This window comes from Malaclemys terrapin, chromosome 8 (assembly GCF_027887155.1).
Source record: "Malaclemys terrapin pileata isolate rMalTer1 chromosome 8, rMalTer1.hap1, whole genome shotgun sequence".
NCBI lineage: Eukaryota > Metazoa > Chordata > Testudines > Emydidae > Malaclemys > Malaclemys terrapin.
The window spans coordinates 35,126,362-35,147,789 of record NC_071512.1 but is presented as its reverse complement, the minus strand read 5'-3'; the positions used below and the strand labels follow the sequence as shown (position 1 = coordinate 35,147,789).

The following is a 21,428-nucleotide window of genomic DNA, read 5'->3' as shown; positions in this document are numbered from 1 at the left end:
TGTAAGATCCACCTTTTTGAAGGTGCTTTCCTATGGCCACAGTGCCTTTAACCATCATCAGAAACAAAACCCAACACTTCCATTAACAAAGCCAGAGCTATCGCTGTGCTTTTGGTAGACTGGTAATTTTGTGTGACAGCCAGAAGAGAAGCACCTTTCCCACTACCTTTAGGTATTGGCATTAATTATTATTTGTGTTGCTGTAGCACCTCTGAGCCCTAGTCACAGACCAGAACCCTATTGTGCTAGGTGCTGTACAAATCCAGACATGATGATCCCTGCCCCAAAGAATTTATAATCTAGGCAGATAACCTTTTATCCTCCATTCAGTTCCACATCTAAACCTGTCTGATGTCTCCAGTGTCAGCTCCATGAATCTGATGTTCCTTTTGCTTTACACAGGTGTAAGGAAGGTGTATCTGCATAGAATGGACTGACAGGTGTAAATGGGTTTTAGGCCCAACATGTCTAGGGTTGACTTGCTCTCTTCCTGCCCAGGCTTCCCCTACTTACAGAGTCAGTGATCCCAGAGCTGGCTGCCTAGCAGGAATGTTTACTCCTCTGGCTTGCAGGCCCCTGCAGCTGACACTGTGCTGGCCTCTCTGGCTCATCATGGCCTCCCTTCCCTGCTGCCCTGGGCACTCCTCACCCAGCCTGTCCTGCAGGCCTTTTGCCGCCTTGCCCATGCTACCCCAAGCTGTGCCCCTGCCCTCTCCCCCAGTAGCCAATTCCCAAAGGCCCAGTGATGCTGTTCCACTGGATAGAGACTCTTCCCTTTCCCATCTGTCTTAGTCACCAGTGCCCAGGTCCCACATCAAGGCTGGGGCCGCCCAGCGCCTGGGGTTATGGGTCAGGCCGCTCAGCTTCCCGTTCTCCCTTCAAACTCCTCTTCTCCCTCTCCCTGTCCGCTCCCCACCCCCTTTGTGTTTCCCTCTGTGTATGTCTACACTGCAATTAGACACTCCGGGCTGGCCCATGCCACCTGACTCTGGCCAAGGGGCTGTTTAATTGCAGCCTAGATGTTCTGGCTCAGCCTGCAGCCCCAGCTCTGGGACCCTCTCCCCTCGCAGAGCCCCAACACCAGCCCCAGCCCGAATGGCTACAGTGCAATTAAGCAGCCCCTTAGGCGGAATCAGCGGCCAGGGCCAGCCACGGGTTTTTCCTGCCTGTGTAAGGTGCCACCAGACTCCTTGTTGTTTCTGCCTGTGTAGACATGCCCCTGAGTGGCCGTTAAGGAGTGGGCGTGTCCCCCGCCCGGTTGCCAGCGGGCGGTGCCTCGCTGGCCCCGTTGCTGGGGGCGGTGAGGGAGCTGGGTTGTGATTGGCCACGGGGGAAGCGGCGGCCATTTCCAACGGCGGGGGGAGCGCGGAGATGGCGGCGGGGCCGGGGGAGCCGGAGTGGGGGCGGCCGGGTACCGAGGCTCTGGCCTTCCGGCAGCTGCGGGACCTCGTCGCGACCCAGGAGGCGCTAATAGAGCGGCTGCGGCTCCGGGTGCGGGCGTCAGTGCAGCGCTCCGGCGGGGGCCTATGGGCGGGGCTTGGAGCGTTGGTGGGTGGGGCCATGTAGAGGCCCCGCCACCTCACCCGGTGCTTGGGGCTCTTTGTCCCAGAGGCTTCCTGAGGCCCCGCACTAGGGCGCCCCCCCCCGGCTAGGGTGACCATTGTCCCAATATTTGGGGCTTTTTCTTATAAAGACTCTTATTACCCCCCCACACACACACACTCCCGTCCTGATTTTTCACCCTTGCTATCCTAGGGTTACCATACGTCCGGATTTTCCCGGACATGTCCGGCTTTTGGGGGTTCAAATCCCCGTCCGGGGGGAAATCCCCAAAAGCCGGGCATGTCCGGGAAAATCGGGAGGGAGGGATGGAGGGCTCGGCCGGGGCCGGTGCGGGGCCGGGCCGGGGGCATGGTGCCGGGCCGGGCGCGGTGCCGGGCCGGGGTAGCGGGGGGTGCGCTGGGCTGCGGGGCCGGGCGGGGAGCAGGGGGGTGCGCGGGGCCGGGCGGGGAGCCGGTCCGGGGTAGCGGGGGGGGTGCGCCGGGCTGCGGGGCCGGGCGGGGAGCCGGGGGTGCGCGGGGCCGCGGGCCGGTCCGGGGTAGCGGGGGGGTGCGCGGGGCCGGGCGGGGAGCCGGTCCGGGGTAGCGGGAGGGTGCGCGGGGCCGGGCGGGGAGCCGGTCCGGGGTAGCGGGGGGGTGCGCCGGGCCGCGGGGCCGGGCGGGGAGCCGGGGGGGGGTGTGCGCGGGGTCGCGGAGCCGGGAGCCGGTCCGGGGTTGCGGGGCCGGGCCGCCGGGGGGTGCGCTGGGCCGCGGGGCCGGGAGCCAGTCCGGGATAGCTGGGGGGGTGCGCTGGGCCGCAGGGCCCGAGCCGACCCAGGCTGGAGCCGCCGGGGGGGCCAGCCTGGGCCGCGCCTCCTCCCCCCACACACACCCCCCTTACCTGCTTCAGGCTTCCGCGAATCAAATGTTCGCGGGAAGCAGGGGAGGGGGCGGAGACTTTGGGGAGTGGGCGGGGCTGGGGGCGGGGCCGGGGCCCGTGGAGTGTCCTCCATTTGGAGGCACAAAATATGGTAACCCTAGGTTACCCTACCCTGGGCTATGCTGTGGGCTGCCCCAGATGCAGGGGATTGGGGTCTGAGCAATTGGGTGCATGTGCTCATTGGTCCCCCCCTCCCTGGCGCTCTGGCATTTGCCTGTGAGTAGGTGTGTTTGTGTTGCATGTGCCAGTGCTGTTTTCATGGGCATGCAAGGCACCTTTCCCCTAGTTTTGTTTGTGTTCAAAATAGTAAATTCTTCTTGAGACACCTCTGCCCCAGTGACCTGCTAGCTGCTGGCAGCAGGGTCATTGTACCACACTTGGATTTTAGGCCAGGCCTTTAAAAAAAATGAGCAATTGGGTGTGTCTGTCCTTGGGTGAGACACCTAAGAACGGGCTGATGATCAGAAAATGCTGAGCATTTGCCCTTGGAAAGGCAGCCTTCTTTGAAGGGTGTGAAGTTGGGCACTCAAAATCACTAGTCACTCTTGGAGGTCTACCATACTACGTTGAAGCTCCATCTGTGCATGTAACTGATTTATTAAACTTCAAATTCCTTTTGCAGATAGCAATACAGGAGGAGAATTTTGTACATAAGGAGGATTATGAGGCTGTTTTGAAGAAGTTGGAGGTAAGTAACCTCTTGGGGGTAGGGACTTACATCTTTGTACATTTTGAACAGCATCTGGTACCATGGTGCTCCAATCCTAGTGAAGGCCTCAGTGAATAATGTAACGATTTCCATTTCTATTGGAAACTAGGCCAAACAGATTGAAATTAGCCTTGCAGTGTTTATTCAAAGATAGGAGAGCTGCATTTGGACTCAAGGGTAGTCTTGATGCAGCTTAGCAGTTCTAAAAAAAAATTACTGAGTACTGCATTAATTAGACACCGAAGAGAGTGAAGCTAATGGAAAGGAGTATTAATTGTCAGCGGACTAAGATTCCATGGGGCTACATGTGGCACAAACAGAATAAAAAGACTGTCTTAGTACCACTAACTAGTCTTCTCTGGGTGTGTATTCTCTCTACCACCCCCACCCCTTTTCCTCTCTTTTTAAATCTGTGTGTCTAGCTATTTTGTTTTCAGTGGTGCTGTACTTGCTTGAGCCGTATGTGGTGAGCTGTCTAAAGAACCAGGTCAGTGCCCTGGAGCTTGCTTAGATGTTTGACATTTTAACTTTTTGTGGCTCCTGAAGTTATACAGGGTAAAGGTACTAGGAGGCCCATGGAGCATGGATTGGGGGCGGGGGGGGGAAGAGGAGACACATCTGTTCAGCCAGTGGAAGTGCTTGGGAGCTGGTCAATGACCCCCCTTCTTCCCCTCAAGAACTAAGAACTATCACAAACCTCACCACCTTCCATTCTAAGTGCAAGGCTCATTTCTTTGACCTTGCCTTCTTTAATATAAATACATAGCAACAGGTATATTTTAAAAAAAGAAAAAACTCTCCCAGTGGGCAAGGATGAGAGAGCAAACAAAACATGTGAGCTGTGCATTACTACTACTGGATAGTGCTCAGATGCTACCATGAGGAGTGCCGTATAAGAACCTGTGAAAAACAGAACAGAAAATAGCCCTGTTTACTTTGGAGCTGTGAGCAGTTGATCTGTTATGTGATGCCTGGTTGAAGATGAAGCTTAGGATGTTGCTTAAAGGTGATTAAAATGACAAATCCATTTACTTCATTTTAAAAAAAAATTTCAATTCCAATAGATATAAAATAATAGTCAATTCTAAATGCACTCTTCCAAAGTATCAAATATACCAAAAAATCTGCGACATGTTGGCCTCTTCCAAGGGTAACTGGGAGATCACAGCAGAGTGCATGCTTAGATGTCATGGATGAGTGGGAGCCAGATAGATCCTCTCCATCACTGAGCTAACAATGGAAAAAACATGTTCAGTTGTTAGCGTGTTTGAGAGCCTCTTAGCCTGAATGGTAAGTTGTGTATGGTAGGAGCAAGTGGAGTGGGACACCCGGGTCCTTAGCTAGTGAGGTAGCCCTCATATATTGTGTAATTAATGGATTTTCCATCCTTTGATTGAAGTTCACCAGGAAAGATGTAACTAATAAACGCCCTGATTACTTAAGAGCTTGTAAGCAGAAGGATGAAATTGGCCAGTCAAGATCTTTCACTATTTACATTTAAAGAATTGTGTGGCTGGATAATTCAGTAAGTGGCACTCATCTCTCTGAGTAGATATTGAATTAATATTCCTTAGTGATGCTAGGGGCACTGTCCTGCCAAAGGTTTTGTCTTTTGGAGAAGACAAAATGGTGGACTTGTCCACTTGTGATCATTAAAGATCCAGTGACACGTTTCCTTAGAGTTTGGGTGTTCGCGCCGGTGGCCTGGCCATTGTAGGGATTTGCATTCTGCCTCCTTCAACTCCCTTGCAGTTTCAACGGGCTATAGTCATTTTTTTTTTTTTAAACACATCCTGTCCTAACTTGCTTTGTAATTTTGCTGTGCACTGTTAATCAGCTACCACCTTCCATCCTAGCCATGGCTGCCTTTCATTAGTGGGCAAAATGATTAGACTGGTCGTAAAGTGCTTTGGCAACTTCTGAAGTGAAACGTCTCTGGAACTGTAAATGATCAACATACGTTAGATTTTGAGGGGGGACCTGATAATAGTCTTCAAATATCCTAAGGGCTGTTAGAAAGAGGACAGGGATCAATGGTTCTCCATGTCCACTGAAGTTAGGACAAGAAGTAATGGGCTTAATCTGCATCAAGGGAGATTTAGGTTAGTTATTAGGAAAAACTTTAAGGGTAGTTAAGGGTTAACTCAAGGGTAGTTAAGCTCTGGAACAGGCTTCCAAGGGATCCCCCTCATTGGAGGTTTTTAAGAACAGGTTGGATAGACACCTGTCAGGGCTGGCCTAGGTTTACTCGGTCCTGCCTCAGCGCAGGGGGCTTGACTTGACCTCTCAAGCCCCACAGTTCTATAAGTCTGTGATTTACACTCTGGCTTGGTCTGGGGCTGGCAGAGAACATAGGGACGCTGTGTGTATTACAGAAAGAAGAGGAAGAGCACTCAAAGACCAAAACCCTGCTTGCCAAGGAAGCTGAGAAGCTGCAGTTTGCGCTCGGGGAGATTGAGGTTTTGTCCAAGCAGCTTGAAAGAGAGAAACAAGTCTTTGAAAAAGCGTAAGTTGGGGAGGGGGAATTTGTGTTTTAATATTTGAAAACAGGCAGCAAGTATTTTGTCTCGTTAGTAACCAAGCTGGGTATGACAGCGTTGTACTTAATTAGGGACTCCGTTCTCACGTGGGAGCAAAGTGTGTTTACCTGAATTTAATAGAATTAGAGATCGGAAAATAGTTAAGCACGTACTAAACTGCTTTGCTGAATTGGAGCCAAAAGTTATTACCAACCATAGCAATCATTTTTTGTTCTGATTGTACAGCCCCTAGCACAATGGGGCCCTCCCTGGACAGTGACTGGGGCAACTGGCCGTTACAATAATACAAGTAATAAAGTCAGCTTCATCACAACAAACTCCCTTGTTGACTATATTTAACTATGTATTTAAATTCAGTTGACGTAAATGGGACTTAAGCATGTGCTTAATTTTAAGCTCACGATTAAATGCTTTGATGAATTTGGAGCCAAGTTCAGCAATGTGAGGCCTGGAATTTAGGGTTTGGAAGATAAGGCTCTTTAGGTTGCCTCTAAAATGTATTGCTTTGTGATGGGAGAGGTTCAGCAGCGTTTTTTAAAGGGCACTTCTGCCTAAGGCCCCTGCCCTGTAAAGTGATTTGTGTGTAGGGATCATTTTGAAGCCTCTGGACCTTTGCCTGGTCTTACAGGCCTGCCCAAGTGGATCACTTTTCCTGGATCGGGGCTTAAATATGTAGTCCCAATCAGTGTCATTTGGATGCCTGAGTACATAAGAACGGCCACACTGGGTCAGACCAAAGGTCCATCTAGCCCAGTATCCTGTCTTCCGACAGTGGCCAATGCCAGGTGCTTCAGAGGGAATGAACAGAACAGGTATCATCAGGTGATCCATCCCCTGTCACCCATTCCCAGCGTCTGGCAAACAGAGGCTAAGCAGACTAGCTGCCATGCGAGTGCACATCAGGGAATGAGATCTCCAAATGCCATGGTGGCTGAAATGTTCAGAGCTGCCTAAGGGGGTTGCATGGCCATGTGGGTGCAGAAGGAAGATCAGCCCTTGCAAATGGGAAGGTTCTTCAGCATTTAAAATTACACTGACACTCACGTCACTTGCCTTTATTTTTGTTGCTTCTATTATAGACTTTCCAACGTTAAGAGCAAAGCGCTAAGAGAATCCACCAAAAAAGACAAGCTAATAAGCAAATGCAATGGTAAGTTTACTAGAGGCTGAAGTCTGTTATGCATTGCTCTACCAGCTTAGAAACAAAACGCCAGTAACCAGGATTTACTTTAATTAGGAAGTGTGATGTGACTTAATATCGTACTCCCACCAAGACAGCAGACACACATGCCACCCGCCACTGGGTCTCTCTGGACCGTAGATCCAGGTGCAGGGGATGGGGGAGCACGATCCATGCAGTCACTATTCCCGGGCACGTACGTGGGTGGGCATGAAGCAGTGCAGGGAGTTGGTGGAGGCGTGGTTCCACACTCCCATTAGTATATCAGCTGAGCTGGTGCAGGAGGGAAGGACTCTGCAGCTGGGAAAGGCCTGGTGCAGATAGGGGCCTCTCCTGGAGAAAGGGAGGAGCAGAGAGGGAATCGTGCTTCTCTGAGTCATTGAGCAAAGGCTCGGAGTGGGCCTACTTGACTGCTAAGGAGAGCTGGCTTTCTCCACAAGCAGACGGCACATTTTAAATATCTACCCACTTCTTTTTTTGATCAGGTTTTCCTCCCAGATCAGGTTAAGATGCTCCCAAGGCATTAGGCTGAAATCCCAGGCCAGGCAATCAGTCATGCGTGGCCCAATCCAGGGCTTGAGCAGTAAAACATTTAACAGGGCAACGCTTTGTTCCACTCAGTCTCTTCCCCTCATCTGTAATGAAAACACCTTACTGTTTAGCTTCAGGAAGCACGACTTGGAGATGAAGGCATAGGGGGATCTGGGCCTATCTCTGCCACAGATATAGCATGTGATCAGGCAAGTCACTTGGGGCTGATCCTGGGATGTGCCAGACGTCTCCTGCCCAGTGCCTTCAGCTGAAGGCAATGGGAGCTGAGGGCATTCAGGGAGTACTCCACATTTCACAGGATTAGCCCTTTAACCGCTCTGTGCCTCAATATTTCTAGGTGTACTATATTGCTAGTGATACATACCTGCCTCACAGGGGTGTTGTGAAGCCTGCAGGCATCCGTGCAGCGTCCTGAAGTCTTCAGATGGAAGGGGCTAGACCCAAGAACCTTTATTTTTGGTGTATTTCTGTTTAACAAGCTGTCCTCTCACCTCAGCTGCCCCGGTTAGGACTCATGCCGGCATTGCAGACCGTTTGTGTTTATGATCAGATGCACAATAATGTGAAACCAATCCAGAACTGACTGTAGCCAAATGTCACTGTTGTCAGCATTTCAACAGCACCTGCTGCAGAGCTAATCTCCATTTTGGGGGGTGTTGGAACATTTTCCCCACGTTTTCAGTATCCTTGTTTGTAGCTGATACTATAAGAAATCCTTAAAACAAAGGCCAAAAAAAAATCCAGCTGCCATGTTGACACCAGAGGGAATAGAAATGCACCAAAGATTAGCTGCATCTCAAGTGAGTTTTAAGCCTCAACTCCCCCCTCCACATTTTTTTTTTTTTTTTTCGGTAGAAATCGAGAGCCATATTATGAAACAGGAGGATCTTCTGAATGACAAAGAGAATGAAATTAAGGAGCTGCAGCAGTTCATCACCAAGCAGAAGCAAACACTCAAGTGAGTATTACCTCTTTAGATGGTTATCGGCCTCACGCTGCAGCCAGTGGGAGTTTGACGCTGACCTCAGTGAGAATACGGGGTCTATTTTGTCTGTTTCAGTGTTTTAACAAGCTACCCATCTGGCTCTCTAGCTGCCTTTGATGTCACTTCAAAAGTAATCACATTAAATTCACTCCAACTACAAGCCATCTGCCTCCACACTGACCCTTTGCCTCTGTCAGTCCCCTTCCAGCTCTTGCAGCATGCCTGGAAGGTCAGCAGGCCGGTGCTGTTTCAGAGCAGGTGGGAGGGGAGTAGGTTCCAAAGTTGAGGGCTCCTCACAGAAAACATCCTGCCAACCCCCAATGTGTAAAGTGAGAGAGAACTAACTCAAGTGCCTCTGCTGATTGCAACCAGGGCAGCATGGCACAAGGGCCAAGGCATCTGTCACGCAGGCGGATCCCAGTGGCTGGGAATGGGTGTCTCCATTATGAAACCCATTAATCGGCCCCATTGCTAGCTGTCTCAGTAGAGCAGCCAAGGACTGAGTTGTCCATGGAGACTTCCCCTCTGGACTGTCCCTCCAGATCAGGGGGTAGGCATATTAATCGGGGGATGTTTGCATTCTGTGCTAGTGTTGTACCTGCTCTGTGGATAAATGGAGAATGAACCCTCTCTGTGGCTGCCGGCCTTGCACCTTTCATCTGCATGAAATTCTCTCTAATAAAAAGCACTAAATTCTTCTTCGGCTGTATCTACAGCATGGGGCCCATGCTGGCGTCACCCCCCTAGCCTAGACACAACCTACATCTGCACACAGGGTTTCTGTTGGTGTAGGAACACCACCTTCCCGAATGATGTTGGCTACATCAACAGAAGCCTCTTCCACCAATGCAGCTGTGTCCACACTGGGGGTTTTGTCAGCATAGCTGTGTCGCTCGGGGGGTGGGTTTTTCACACCCCTGGACAATGTAGCAATGCAGACATAACTTTTAAGCGTGTACCAGGCCTGAGCCACCTCTTGGCTGAGCAATGGGTCTTCCCTGCACCTTTCACACCTGGAGTCTGATTTACCAACCTCACACTGGTTGCCAGGAACAGGAGAATTATGTTGCTAATGCCAAGGAGTGAAATCAGTGTAACCCTCGTTTGCTAACACACCTGGCTACAGAGTGGAAAAAAACTCCTGAGTGCTACCACCGGGGCAGCCTTTAGCTCTGGGTTACCAAAGCTTCCTTATTAATGCGGCCATTTCCTTAGTAATTGCTTAGAAGATCCCTGATTAACCTGCCCAGGAAGCAACCAGGAGAATTGGTGATAAATTAGCAGCGTGACGCTTGCCAGTGCAACTTTCTGATGATTTTTTTTTTTTTTTTCCTTCAGGACTCAAGTGTCAGACTTAAAAATACAGAAACAACAGGAAAGTTACATAGCGCAAATGCTGGAAAAGAAACAGAAGAAGGGTTTAAAGTGACTATAGTAAACATTACACTACAATCCATGTATCCCCTCGATACGCAACCACTGTAAAGATTGTAGTGCCCACCATTACTGCAGTGGCCAACAAGGCCAATAGCAATATCCTATCACTATCTCAGGAAGGTTGTAGAGGGGTTGCTACATTAACCCATGAGTGGGCCCTGGCCTACACAAACATACTTTTCCTGGCATGGTGCAGAGGGGAGGCCCCCGTGGCAGGGGAGAGGTCAGGGAGGGGGTTGGAAAGCGAGCCCACCCTGCACTCATCCTTCGTTGGTGGCTCCTGTCCTGTGGGGCTAGGCCTAACTCCCCATTCCAGGCAGTGCGACCTGGCACGTGGGGTTTGTGGTGCCACCACTAACTCAAATTTGGCCCAGCTACCCCTCTGTCATGACAGGTGAGTGCCCAGGCCAAACCTGAGTGCAGATTACAGACTCAGGCCACTGCAGGTGTGGTTTAATGTGGTGGCCTTTCACCTCTGGAGCCTGGTACAAGTGAAATTAATTAGATGGGCTTCCCCTTGTCCTCTAAGCATTTGTGTGCTTCACAAAGCCACCACCTCAGCTGGGTCTCTGCTCAGAGCAGGCCCTGGGTTGCAATAGTGGCTGTTCCTTGGTCACTGCTGATGTGGGCTGAAGGCTTATAGGGAAATACTCCCATTGCCTAGCCATGTTCTGTCCCTTCCTAGCCAGTACTGTTTGTGTCTCACAGCTTCCCCTGTCTGACCCCCCCGTACCCACCAAGATAATGGCAGGGACAATCTCGCAAAGCTTGGTAAATACTGTTAGACCCCAGAAGGGTGACGGGATGCATGTACAGACCAAAGTGACTTCAAATAAATGGTTTTAAACTAAATACCTCGAGATCAGCTTCCCCTTTACTGATCTTTCATGATCTGAGCTCAGTCCTGTGTGTCCCTTGCTGGCTGAAGTCTTGAACGTGGCATCTCTGCACCACGCCCCTTCTCGGGGAGGATGGGACTCCTCAATGGTTCAAGAACTGCGGGTAAATTTCCTTCTTGGCCCATTGGACTCAATGGGGACTCTCAGCACTGCATTCCTGCTCCCAGACTTGCAGGTACCCAGGATGCAGTGGGTGGAGGGCAGGATGGGACTCTGACCCCCCTCCCCCACCGCCAGCAGAGAGACACCCTAAAGTTTCCCCTCTAAAGTGGACAGATGCTGGAGGGGTGCCTGTTGCTTTAAAACAGTATGTGGTAGGAGGGCAGGAGAAGCTGGGCTGCATCCATTCAGCCCCAAAGGCTTGGCCAAGGGTGCATAACGCTCTGGGTGAGCCTTTCACTGCATTGCTCCTGAAGCACAGTTCCCAGCAGCCTCCTGCCCCCATCGCCCCAGCCTTCCAGTTGCTTCTGCATCACCATCAAGCTTGATGACGCTCAGGGCCCTGCACCCTCCATTCCCTAAGCTCCTGCCTCCCATGGCTGTGTCTTTGTCCCCTGCCACCCTCATGCTTTCCATTGTGCTGCACTGGCCTGGAGCTCTCTCCTTTTCCTTCTCACCCCCCTTTAAACCCAACTCTCCAAACTCCCCTCCCGCTCCTCTCTTTCCTGAGCCTTGTGTTTTTGGCTGCCCTAGGCCCCACAGTCCCTGTGGAAGCCCGTGGGATTAGAGGGGATGTATGAGGAGCAGCCGAGAGAGGGAGTGGCAGGCTGCATGGGATAGCAATGTGGCGAAGCCAGAGGGGCCCCTGCATTGTTTGATTTGGGGCAGCTGGGGGCGGAAAGGTGGGGAGAAGAACTGAGAGGAGCTGGGAGGGGTGAGCTAGAGAGGGAGCAGCCGTGGGAGGTGATGAGATGGGTGAAGCGGGAGAAGAGCAGAACAAGGAAAAGACAAACTCCACCCTGCAGGTGCCTGCTCTCCTGCCAGGCACAGCCAGGGGGCACCGCCTCCAAGCAGCGACACCCCCCTGAAGTGTGGAGATGGGGTGGGGAGGGGAATGGTGAACACCCAGGAAACTGAGAGGCGCCACGCATGGAGAAATGTCTCCCTTTCTCTTACGTCTACTGCCTTAGTCATAGTCGGGGAGCTTGTAAGCTCTCTCCCCTTCCCCCCCGCCCCATCTGCTCTTGAGCTATAGTGGGACACTTTGGAGGTCGAGGGACAGTACATCTGCTGATGTACCAGACCGGGCTACGCTGGAGTCCTGGTAGCTCAAGTAAGATGAAACCCAGGGTGCTCCATAGGTGATGGCTGAAGAGCCCCTGAGGGATGTGTCATGTGCAGTGGGTAGTTGGCAACATGGTCAGTTGATCATGGTTGAGGGAAGTAAAGCTGAGGGAAGTAGACATTTTACTTCTGTTTTTCCCATGGGTGATAGTTCCAGAGCAGTCTCATTTCCGTGGGGGAGACAGTTTGGCCATCAGTGGCAAGTGTGAATCTCCTACTGAGGAAGCAGCGTCTGAGCGCTTGTAAATCCGGAATGACTCCTTTGCTGTGCGCTAGGCTCACTGAGAGCAAGGTCCAGCCCCATGAGGGTTACGCACGTATCCAAGGGCAGAGTTCTCATGGGACAAAGCACTTTCTTAAGGCAGTGCCCCCTCATCCTGCCTCCTACTCTAGCCCGATTAGGATAAGCACATGACTAACCACACAGGGAGGCTTCTTATTATACCATGGCCTTGCCTTGCTGATCCCATCTCAAACAGGACTATGGCATAAGCCTTAAGGAATGGTCTACAGCTGAAAATTAGATCAACCCAGCTACATTGCTCAGGCTGTGAAAAATGTTATAACTTGTGCGATGTAGTTAGGGCGAGCTCACCCCCACTGTTGATATAGGAAGTTGAGAGAAGAATTCTTCTAGCAGCTGAGCTACCATCGCTCCGAGAAGTAGATTATATTGACAGAAAAACCCCATCTGTCCATGTAGGATGCATTTATGCTATGACGCTACCGGGGCACATCTACAGCTCTGTAGTTCTGCTGCTGTAGTGTAGACATACCCTACACTGCTTCGCTGCAGTTTCTGCCAGAGCTCAGCCTATAAAGAAATCCTGAGGCTAATCGACTGTTTCTGGTCTGGGCTAAATTCAGCTGTTTGTCATATGGGGTGGAACCAGTGGGCTCTGAACCCAAATTAATGGAAGCAATATTGGACCCAAACACCGGACAGCTGAGCGGTCTTTCCACTGTTGAGGGGGCTGAGCCTGAGTTCCTTTGCACACGCGCAGCACAGAACTGGGAGAGTCCGAGTGTTCAAACAGCCCTGCCACACTGTGGTTGTATTTCCCATGAACACACTGGGCTACAGCCACTCCTTTACACAAGTGACTTCAGTGATGTTACTCCAGCATTACCCTGGGGTATCTAGAGCCCAATAATGTCACCCTCTTTCTCTGACAGGCTACGTGCAGAGGGCCCTGAGTCTAACACACGTGGCTGCAAAGGGCATTCTGCAGAGTTCACAGCAGACAGGCTTGGCCATGCAGGTGAGTCAGTGCACAGAGCGCTTCCCTCACCTATGTCTCCACTGCAACATGAGCCCAGGCTTAGCGGGCTTCGCGTCAGTTGATCCACTTTAGCGAACCGGGGCTTAAGCAACTACACTGTATTTTAACCCTATGCTCGAATCTAGGGCTTTGTCCTCCACACTGCAGAGCACAGAGCGGAGTCAAAATAACCATATCCCAGAGTCCCTACCGTTCTTGCTCTCCCCCCAAAATATGGCCTTTCTCGTCCTAGGACCATGATGCACTGTGGGAAAACTTTACTGCCCACCCTGCATGTTACAGGTGGTTTGAAGCAGCTCCCTTTGCAAAAGGTTTGATGGCTTCACTCTCCATTGCAAAGCCCAGAGGCTCTCTGTAGTGTGCTTGCCGATCAGTGCTCAGCAGAAAATGGGTTAATGCTGACCTGAGCAGCTGTCATTCACAGAGTGGGAAGGAGCTTTTGTTATCAATAACGTGCATTGCAGATTGTTGGCAGTGGAGGCTCCAGGCACCAGCGCTCCAAGCGCGTGCCTGGGGCGGCAAGCTGCAGGGGGTGCCCTGCCGGTCCCTGCGACAGCGGCAGTCAGGCAGCCTTCGGCAGCATGTCTGTGGGAGGTCCGCTGGTCCTGCAGATTCGGTGGCAATTAGGCGGCGAGTACACCGAAGCCACGGGACCGGCGGACCTCCCGCAGGCATGCCGCCAAATCCGCGGGACCGGGGATCTCCCGCAGGCATGCCGCCGAAGGCAGCCTGCCTGCTGTGCTTGGGGTAGCAAAAAAGCTAGAGACGCCCCTGATTGTTGGGCTAGAGAGGACTGAGGAAATTGTCCCATGGAATTGTGGGATACTTCCAGCTGACTCCTGGGACCAGCGTCAAGTGGAGCAGTGTATACACTTCAAAGCAATAGAGCTTGAACCCTGGGTCCCAGTTTAACTCAAGCATGGACCTCCAGCCCTGCAGGGTCCTGGCACCCTGAGTCTGAGCCCTGGATTAGTGCAATTGCAGTGTAGACTCAAGAGGGATTAGGTTTGAACCCAGGCTCAAGCATGGGTTTACTTTGCAGTGTGGACGTACCCTTAGTCACCAAAGCACCAGCAGGAGGTAGAGGACACTGTGCTGCTTTCCTTCAGAAGAAATATAAACCCCAAAGCTGGTCCCTTGTGCTCACTACAATCCTGCGGCACTCTGGCGTGTCTACATGGGATGTTACTCTGCAGCAAGCCAGGGTGTGAGTCTACAGCACAGTGCTCTGTAGCAGTTTCCGGATGGGATGTTACTGCACGGCAGGCTGGTGCACTGGAGAGTCACACCCCGGCTTGCTGCACAGTAATGTCCCGCATAGACCAGCCCTTCAGGCCCAGTTCAGAAAAGGATGTAGCCCCACATGCTCAAAGGGCTTTGGGCTCCCCAGTACCTTTGAGGATCTGGGCCTTAGGTCTTAAGCACATGCTTATGTGATGTGGGGGTCTGTACAAACAGTGTCCTGGCCAACTTTCCCCTTGATTAATTCCTGTCTGCTACCTGAAGTCTTTGGGGGGCCAAATCTCCAACTGTGTAGCGCCACGGACAGGAAGGGAGCAATGCCGTAGCCGAGGTTCTGGCTCATTATTCCTAAAACTGCTTTGTGGTGTTGTGGATGCTGTTAACAACTATCACGTCCACTCCAAAGGGGATTCTGTTGAGTGGCATGCGTGTCCCTGCCTTACCTGCTGGAGCACTGTGAGGATTTCTTTATTAATGTCTGTAACATGTCATGAGAGCCTTTACTGAAACACCCCGGAGAAAGGAACATTGATGACTATTTAATACATAAGCAGGCGCTCACAGATGGCCAGCTGTGATGAGCTCACACATATAATTACAGAAGAAGAACCTGACCCAGTTACAGACGGTCTGTCCTCCTACTAATGCAGCAAGGATGGGGCAATGGAGAGATCTTTATGGGCAAGTATTTCGTGTTCCTCCAGCATGAGAGCTGAACAAAGCAGCTTGCGATGAAAAGGTGCAGATTCTAAAATGCTCTCCCTTTTTCTGGCACTGAGTTCAGAAATCAAACGCTGGGGATCAAGGATTGAGCGCTGAGCCAGCTGGGTCCTTTTGATGTAACAGGCTGTATGTCCCAAGCCCAAATCTGTCCCACTCCCACGTTCATTCTTCCTCTGCACTCTGTGTGATGTTATTCATCCTGGAGAGGCGAATGGGAATTGAACAAAGCAATCAATCCACTTTGAAAGCTTATGAGAGCCATGCTGCCTCAGCTCTTAACTCTTCTAGGGCTGTTTATAAAAGGTCACCTTCAGTAGCACTTTTGGGCTCCTAGCTCTCCCCACCCCAATGATGGTGACATGAAATCACCCTTTGTGCTGAACAAGAGGCTACTTCACAATGGCACTATCTGGCCAGAGCACCGGGGGGAGAGTGGTGAGCCCGGCCGGGGCTCTCCGCTCTCCCGGGCGGCCAGAGCACCAGGGGGAGGGCGGCGAGCCCCCGGCGGCCAGAGCGCTGAGGGGAGGGCGGCAAGCCCGCCGCAGCTCTCCCCGACCAGCCGGAGCGCCGGGGGGAGGGTGGCGAGCCCGGCCGGGGTCCCGCTCTCCCTGACTGGCCGGAGAGCTGGGGAGAGGGCAGCGAGCTCGCTGCGGCTCCGCTCTCCCCAGTGGCCGGAGCGCCGCGGGGAGGGCGGCGAGCCCAGTCGTGGCCCTGCTCTCGGGCCAGAGCACCCCACCGCGCCGCCCCCCTCCAGGTGCTGCCCCAAGCACATGCTTGGTGGGCTGGTGCCTGGAGCCAGCCCTGACTGGAAGTGAGAGCTGGGAGCCTATCTCCTTGGTGTCTATGCCCCTGGCTGGTGCCCAGGCAGAGAGGAGAAGAAAGGTGGTGAGACTGGGGCAAGGGGCCAGAGGGATGGGGGGAGACTGGGAAAAAGAGCCAGTGGAGTGGCTGGGAAGAGGAGCTGAAGGAGGTAGGATGGGGACCCAGGCTATGGAGCTGAGGTGGGACCTCGGATTAGGAGGTTGGGCCGAGGCAGAGGGTATCTGGGAGTGGCACACAGAGCCAAGGCGGGAGAGGTGAAGGGGAGACTGGGATTAGGACTACAAACTGAGGGGCTGGGAAGAAGATTGGGTCTGGGACAAGTGTAGGTGGGAGGGGCCAGGAGCAGAAGGGGTCAGGCTTGGGTAACTTCCTAATTGCTGAGGGCAGGACGCTGTAATGTCAAAGTTCTTTTAGCCGTTTTTCGTGTGTAATACACGTTGAACAACACGTTAGGTAGACGGCTCCCTCGGTGACGTTCCAGCGCTGGCCAGCACTGATTGCCTCCTCTCGTCAGTGACTGGAACTTCTGGAGGCCAGTCCCTCTCCCTGCTCCCCACCCCCAGCAACATCCCTTAGTTGTCAGAGGTACGCTCTCTGGTCATTTGGCCGGGGACATTCACAGGTACACACGATCGCAGAAAGCATTGCTAGAGGCTCTCAGCCCCAGACTTTAGCACGAGCCAGGCACTAACGGTCAGGGAAAACTTGCCCCAGGGACAGGTTATTCCATAATTTTCCACTAGGGAGATTCTTGCACCTTCTTCTGAAGCATCTGCTGCTGGCAGTGGAGTGGCTGGACTGCAGGGCTGGTCCATGCTGGCAATGCCTATGTGACGCTGTACGCCACGTTTCCATCAGTGTGACTGGGGGAAGCGTTTGCCCACCAGTTCTACCTGGCATGCCCAGGAGGCCTGCAGGCTGGCGCCACGACTCCTTGCTGCCTGTGTCATCGAGTGGTTAGGGCAGAGGACTGGATGCTAGGACTCCTGGGTTCTGCTCGCGGCTCTGCCCCAGACTCGCTCTGCGAGCCTGGGCGAGTCACTCACGCACTCCGTGCTGCATTTCCTGCAGCTGCAAAAAACACAGTCCCTGATGCTGCAAAGAGATGTGTGCAGCAGAGCTCCCATGTGCAGGCAGCGCCGCAGTGAAGCTCAGGCAACTTTTAGCAGGATCGGGCCCACTTCTTTATGTGCTTGTTTAGTTAGTATCAGCTGTGTCCATCGCAGCCTCTAGCTGCATGGGCATCGGTTTTAACACAGCACAGCTTCTTTGGCACCATGTCAAGTCCTGAGCACTCGGCACAACAGTGACTCAGCAGACCCCAAACTCCCCCTCCGGCCCAGCCTGAGGGCACAGATGGGCCTTGCCGCCTGCGCTGAAGGGCATTTGGGCTTGCTCTGGGATGGGGTTTTACTGATGCTGGTCTGGCCTCCTTCTCAAAAATTACTGGACGTTTGCAAGGGGCTCTGAGATCCTAGGACACCTTGTTAATTGACTCTGAAAGAAACCTAAGGAAACGGGTGTGCAGGGCACTCAGACTCAGAGCTGCCTTTTTAAGGTGTCTTCTTTACTAGGATGCAGCAGAGATCAATAGGATTTAGGCCTGTGGTTTTCCTCCAAGCTTGTCTTTTCTTTCGATTCCAGCATGGCTCTGTTTGTCTATGCTTAGCTGCCTGCCCCAGGCTGCCCCCAGAATAATGGAGATCTTTAAAGGGCTGAGCTGCATGGACAGATCCTGCGACCAACTCGTTTAGTCGTACATGCATCCTTGTGTGGCACTGCCCCGGGTGGTTTATGGGCCTTTTATATGCCTTCTGCTTAGTCGCTTCCTCTGTTTCCCTGGCCACACTTGGTGTATCTGCGCCTTCCCACCACCTCGAGAAGTGAGCGAGGGCTTTGTGAGTTTGGGGCATTCAAAGTGGCTGCCGTCTGGAGCCCGGGTTTACAGATCTCGCTCTGGCGCGCCCATGTTTAGAGCTCTGCAGCTTTTTGATAAAGCTAGATGGTAATATGGGCTCACACACTCTCATTGACTTGTGTCCTCCGAAGCCAGAAGGATTCCAGCAGCTCAAGGCTGTTTTGTGAGTGGAGACTGATGGCCAATCAGAATAGGTGTTTATTATTTATGGCAGGTTTACTGTGGGCTAGATTGTACCTTCAGACTGAGACCTGAGCAAGGTGAGATTCATAAATGACACCACGCCTTACCCCCAGGAGCAGCCTAGGGAGGTCCTATGCTGCAGAGACAGCCCTCAGAGGCACATTTCCCTTCCTGGTTCCTTAGGCTGCAGCTTACTCCCTCATTATGTCTGACCAGCCACTCTCAGGGGAGTGGTTGGGAGCTTTGGCTCTGCTTCTCCTCTCACACTTCCTCACCCATGAGAATTGCAGAGGGTAGGGGTTCCATCCCACACCAGGCTCAATCGGTCTGTCTGTCGTGTGCTTACATGGCCCTCATCACCATAGTCTCAGAAACCCTGCACCCAGGTAGGCTGAGCAAAGCTGTGAGGTGCCTTACTCCTCTGCTAGGCTGAGCAAGACAAGGGCATAATGCTGCTCTGTCATTTAGCTTTATTAACCTATTGTCATTATGCATCATGGGCCCAACCCACTGCAGGCCTTCAGTGCATTGAGCTCCTGCAGGATCTGTTTCTCTAGTCTTAAAAAATAATACAACTATTTGGATGTAAAATAATGATTGGGTGAAAAATACCAAAAGAATAGTGTCAATAATGATCTGGTTGCTTTAGCTTATTGTCCTTTCTGGACATCTCTTGTAGAGTTTCATAGAGGAAAATCAACTTTCTATAGTGCTTGTCATACCATCCCACAGACTTTAATAGGGAATTCTATCCCTGCTACAGAATTCTATAGGACGGTTTAAAAAAACTATGGAAAGGACCTTATTCGCTATTAAGCTCTGTCGGTTTGAGAGTCCTTTCTATAGAAACTTCTTAATTCCTTCCTTGTTAAAATCTATAGGACATTCTCATAAGGACCAGGTGCCCCAAACGTATGCTTCACAACAGGGATTTTCAAACCCAAATTGCTCAGATGTCTGAAAATCCCTTCCTACAACCATACAATACAGTTCACTGCGGCTAGCATGTCTGTCAGGCTCCAGGCATGTCTCTGGCAAAGGAATTGACTGCAGGAGGCGACCCCTCCAGTAAGAGTTGGCTGAGTATGTAGCCCTGATTCTGAAGATCCTGCTTCAAACTGATGAGCTCCGTCAACTCCCATAGACTTCAGCACCCTGGAGGGTCAGGCCCCAAAGGCTGCACCTAAAATAACCCGGTGACCAAGCAAAGCAAACAATTTGCAATTTGTTTGAATACAGAAGAGTTAATCACCCTGACAGTTATTTCTAGTAACGTCTTTTTTTAATTGCTAAGAGTTATATTTAGTCCCCTATGGAACTCAATTGAACAGGAGTCTCCAGTTACTTCTAAATCTGGCACAGCTCTGATGCATCAGCACCTGCCGCTGTTATTTTGCTGATCTATATTAACAAACAACAACAACCCAGATCATAATCTCCAGTAAGACCCGTCTAGTACATCTGATTTTATAGCTATGAAGCTGACACTTCTGCATAGTCTCATTGATGTTCAGATGCAGATTCACGTGTTTTGAACCCAATCAAGAAGATCTTTCTTCACACAACTTTTTCTAAACATGGATGAGCTTGGAGCTGTCTGCTCCAAAGGCAGATTTGGTTTCAAGCTCTGCAGAGACAGAATACATTCTTGGCATTGAGACAAGTTTGGCACCCACTTTGGGAATGGTGTGGTTGGATCCCTCTGCTGTGACATGACTGTCTAAGTCAGTGTCAGATGTACTCTTAACAGTCTCAGCTTTATTTCACTATGGTACTGATGTTCGGGGAGCTGGGTAAAGCCTTTGGCATCTGGACACTGAAATGCTCACAAGAACACACGTTACTTGCCACAGTACCCTGAGTACTTCCAAAGGTAATTTTAACCTTCTTAATTTAGCAGTCACTTGTGAATAGAGTTTTGTCTTCAGAGGACGGGGGGAGGGGCGAGGGGAGAAAGGCATCTCTGAAATGAGCGATGCAGAAAAGCCACATTAAATAAATGATCCTGGTGCAACTGATTTTAACTGTGGATTTTCTTCTGTCAGTGCCTAGGCAAAATAAGCCAGAGACCCCCACATATAAAAAAAGAGGGGGGTCCTAGCAGGGTGTTGTCTGCAAGGGCCCTCAACTTGAGAACTTAGTCCAAAAGCATCTACATCTGTTGTCCTTGCATGCTGCAAAACATATCTATTGCCTGGCTTTTTTTGGTGGGGTGGAGGGGAGTCCCAGTGCCTGCTTTTTGTCAGGCCATTACTGGTTGGGGGAGCAAGAGAAAACCAAAGGATCCGTAGTGATAATACTTGTATTTATAAATATTGCCAAGGGTGCCCTGAGCTGCAAAAAGGCAGCTGCTCTGTTATCCTTCATCTCTTAGAGAAAGGGAAATAAATACAACTCAAAGTGACCCTCCGGTTTAGAGATGGGTTTGAACTGCAGGGTTCAGCCCTGGATCTGGATCCAAATGACCTCAACGTCCAGTAGAGCTCAGATTGAGGCTTTGAGTCCAACTTTTATCCTGTTCTGAGCTATCTAAGGGCCAGATCCCATGCGCCTCTCCTAGGGCCCGATCCTGTTCCCATTGCAAACAATGAGAGTTTTTCCTGACTACAGAACTAATGGCCCTACTCCTGCTCCCCTTGAAATCAATGGCAAACTATCCCCCGGCCTTCAGTGGAAGCAACACAGACTAATGGCGGGTTTGATGTGGCTTGTAAGCAAAATCCACAGCAAGGGACAGGCACTGCCCCCTTGGAGCAGCTGGATATTGTTTCATTAAAACACTTTTTCATTAAAAAAAATTATTTTGCTCAAAATTGGCCAGTTTTTCATTGAGAAACCCGGAAATTGAAAAAATATCAGCTAAAAGTATTGTGGGCTTTGGTAGAGATTGTCTCATTCTTGTTTTTGAAAACTGAACATGTTTTACTGAAAATTTTGTATCAAAAACCGCACGGGGGGGGGGGGGGGGCGTTTTTTGCTGGAAACCCAACAAAACTTTCACTGGTTTAAAAAAAACCCATTTTAATAAAAAAATTTCAACATTTCCCATGAAAAATAATTGTTGTTTTTTCTAAGCCCTGAGTGAGAGGCATTTTGCCTCAAGTAAGAAGAATGCCCCTGCACACAGCCAGTGTACCCACTCGACACAAAATAGTGGGGGATGGGAGATGGAGCCCTCTTGCCGCCTCTTCTC

General features: G+C 51.3%; 1 protein-coding gene across 1 annotated transcript; it reads left to right on the top strand.

Annotated features, from left to right (window-relative positions):
- The first annotated feature begins 1,371 nt into the window (after positions 1–1,371).
- SPATA24 (spermatogenesis associated 24) lies at positions 1,372–10,733 on the top strand. The gene is made up of 6 exons (XM_054036583.1): positions 1,372–1,491; positions 3,101–3,166; positions 5,563–5,693; positions 6,807–6,877; positions 8,315–8,417; positions 9,783–10,733. Exons 1-6 carry the CDS (start codon positions 1,372–1,374, stop codon positions 9,871–9,873), a joined length of 582 nt encoding a protein of 193 aa, XP_053892558.1. The 3' UTR covers positions 9,874–10,733.
- The last annotated feature ends 10,695 nt before the right edge of the window (positions 10,734–21,428 follow it).

What these genes read in the sequence shown, in the direction of transcription:
- SPATA24 (XM_054036583.1), top strand. Translation starts at nt 1,372, where the DNA reads ATGGCGGCGGGGCCGGGGGAGCCGGAGTGGGGGCGGCCGGGTACCGAG. An exon ending in CTGTTTTGAAGAAGTTGGAG is followed by an intron (nt 3,167 to 5,562) that starts GTAAGTAACCTC and finishes TGTGTATTACAG; the next exon opens with AAAGAAGAGGAAGAGCACTC. An exon ending in GCTAATAAGCAAATGCAATG is followed by an intron (nt 6,878 to 8,314) that starts GTAAGTTTACTA and finishes TTTTTTCGGTAG; the next exon opens with AAATCGAGAGCCATATTATG.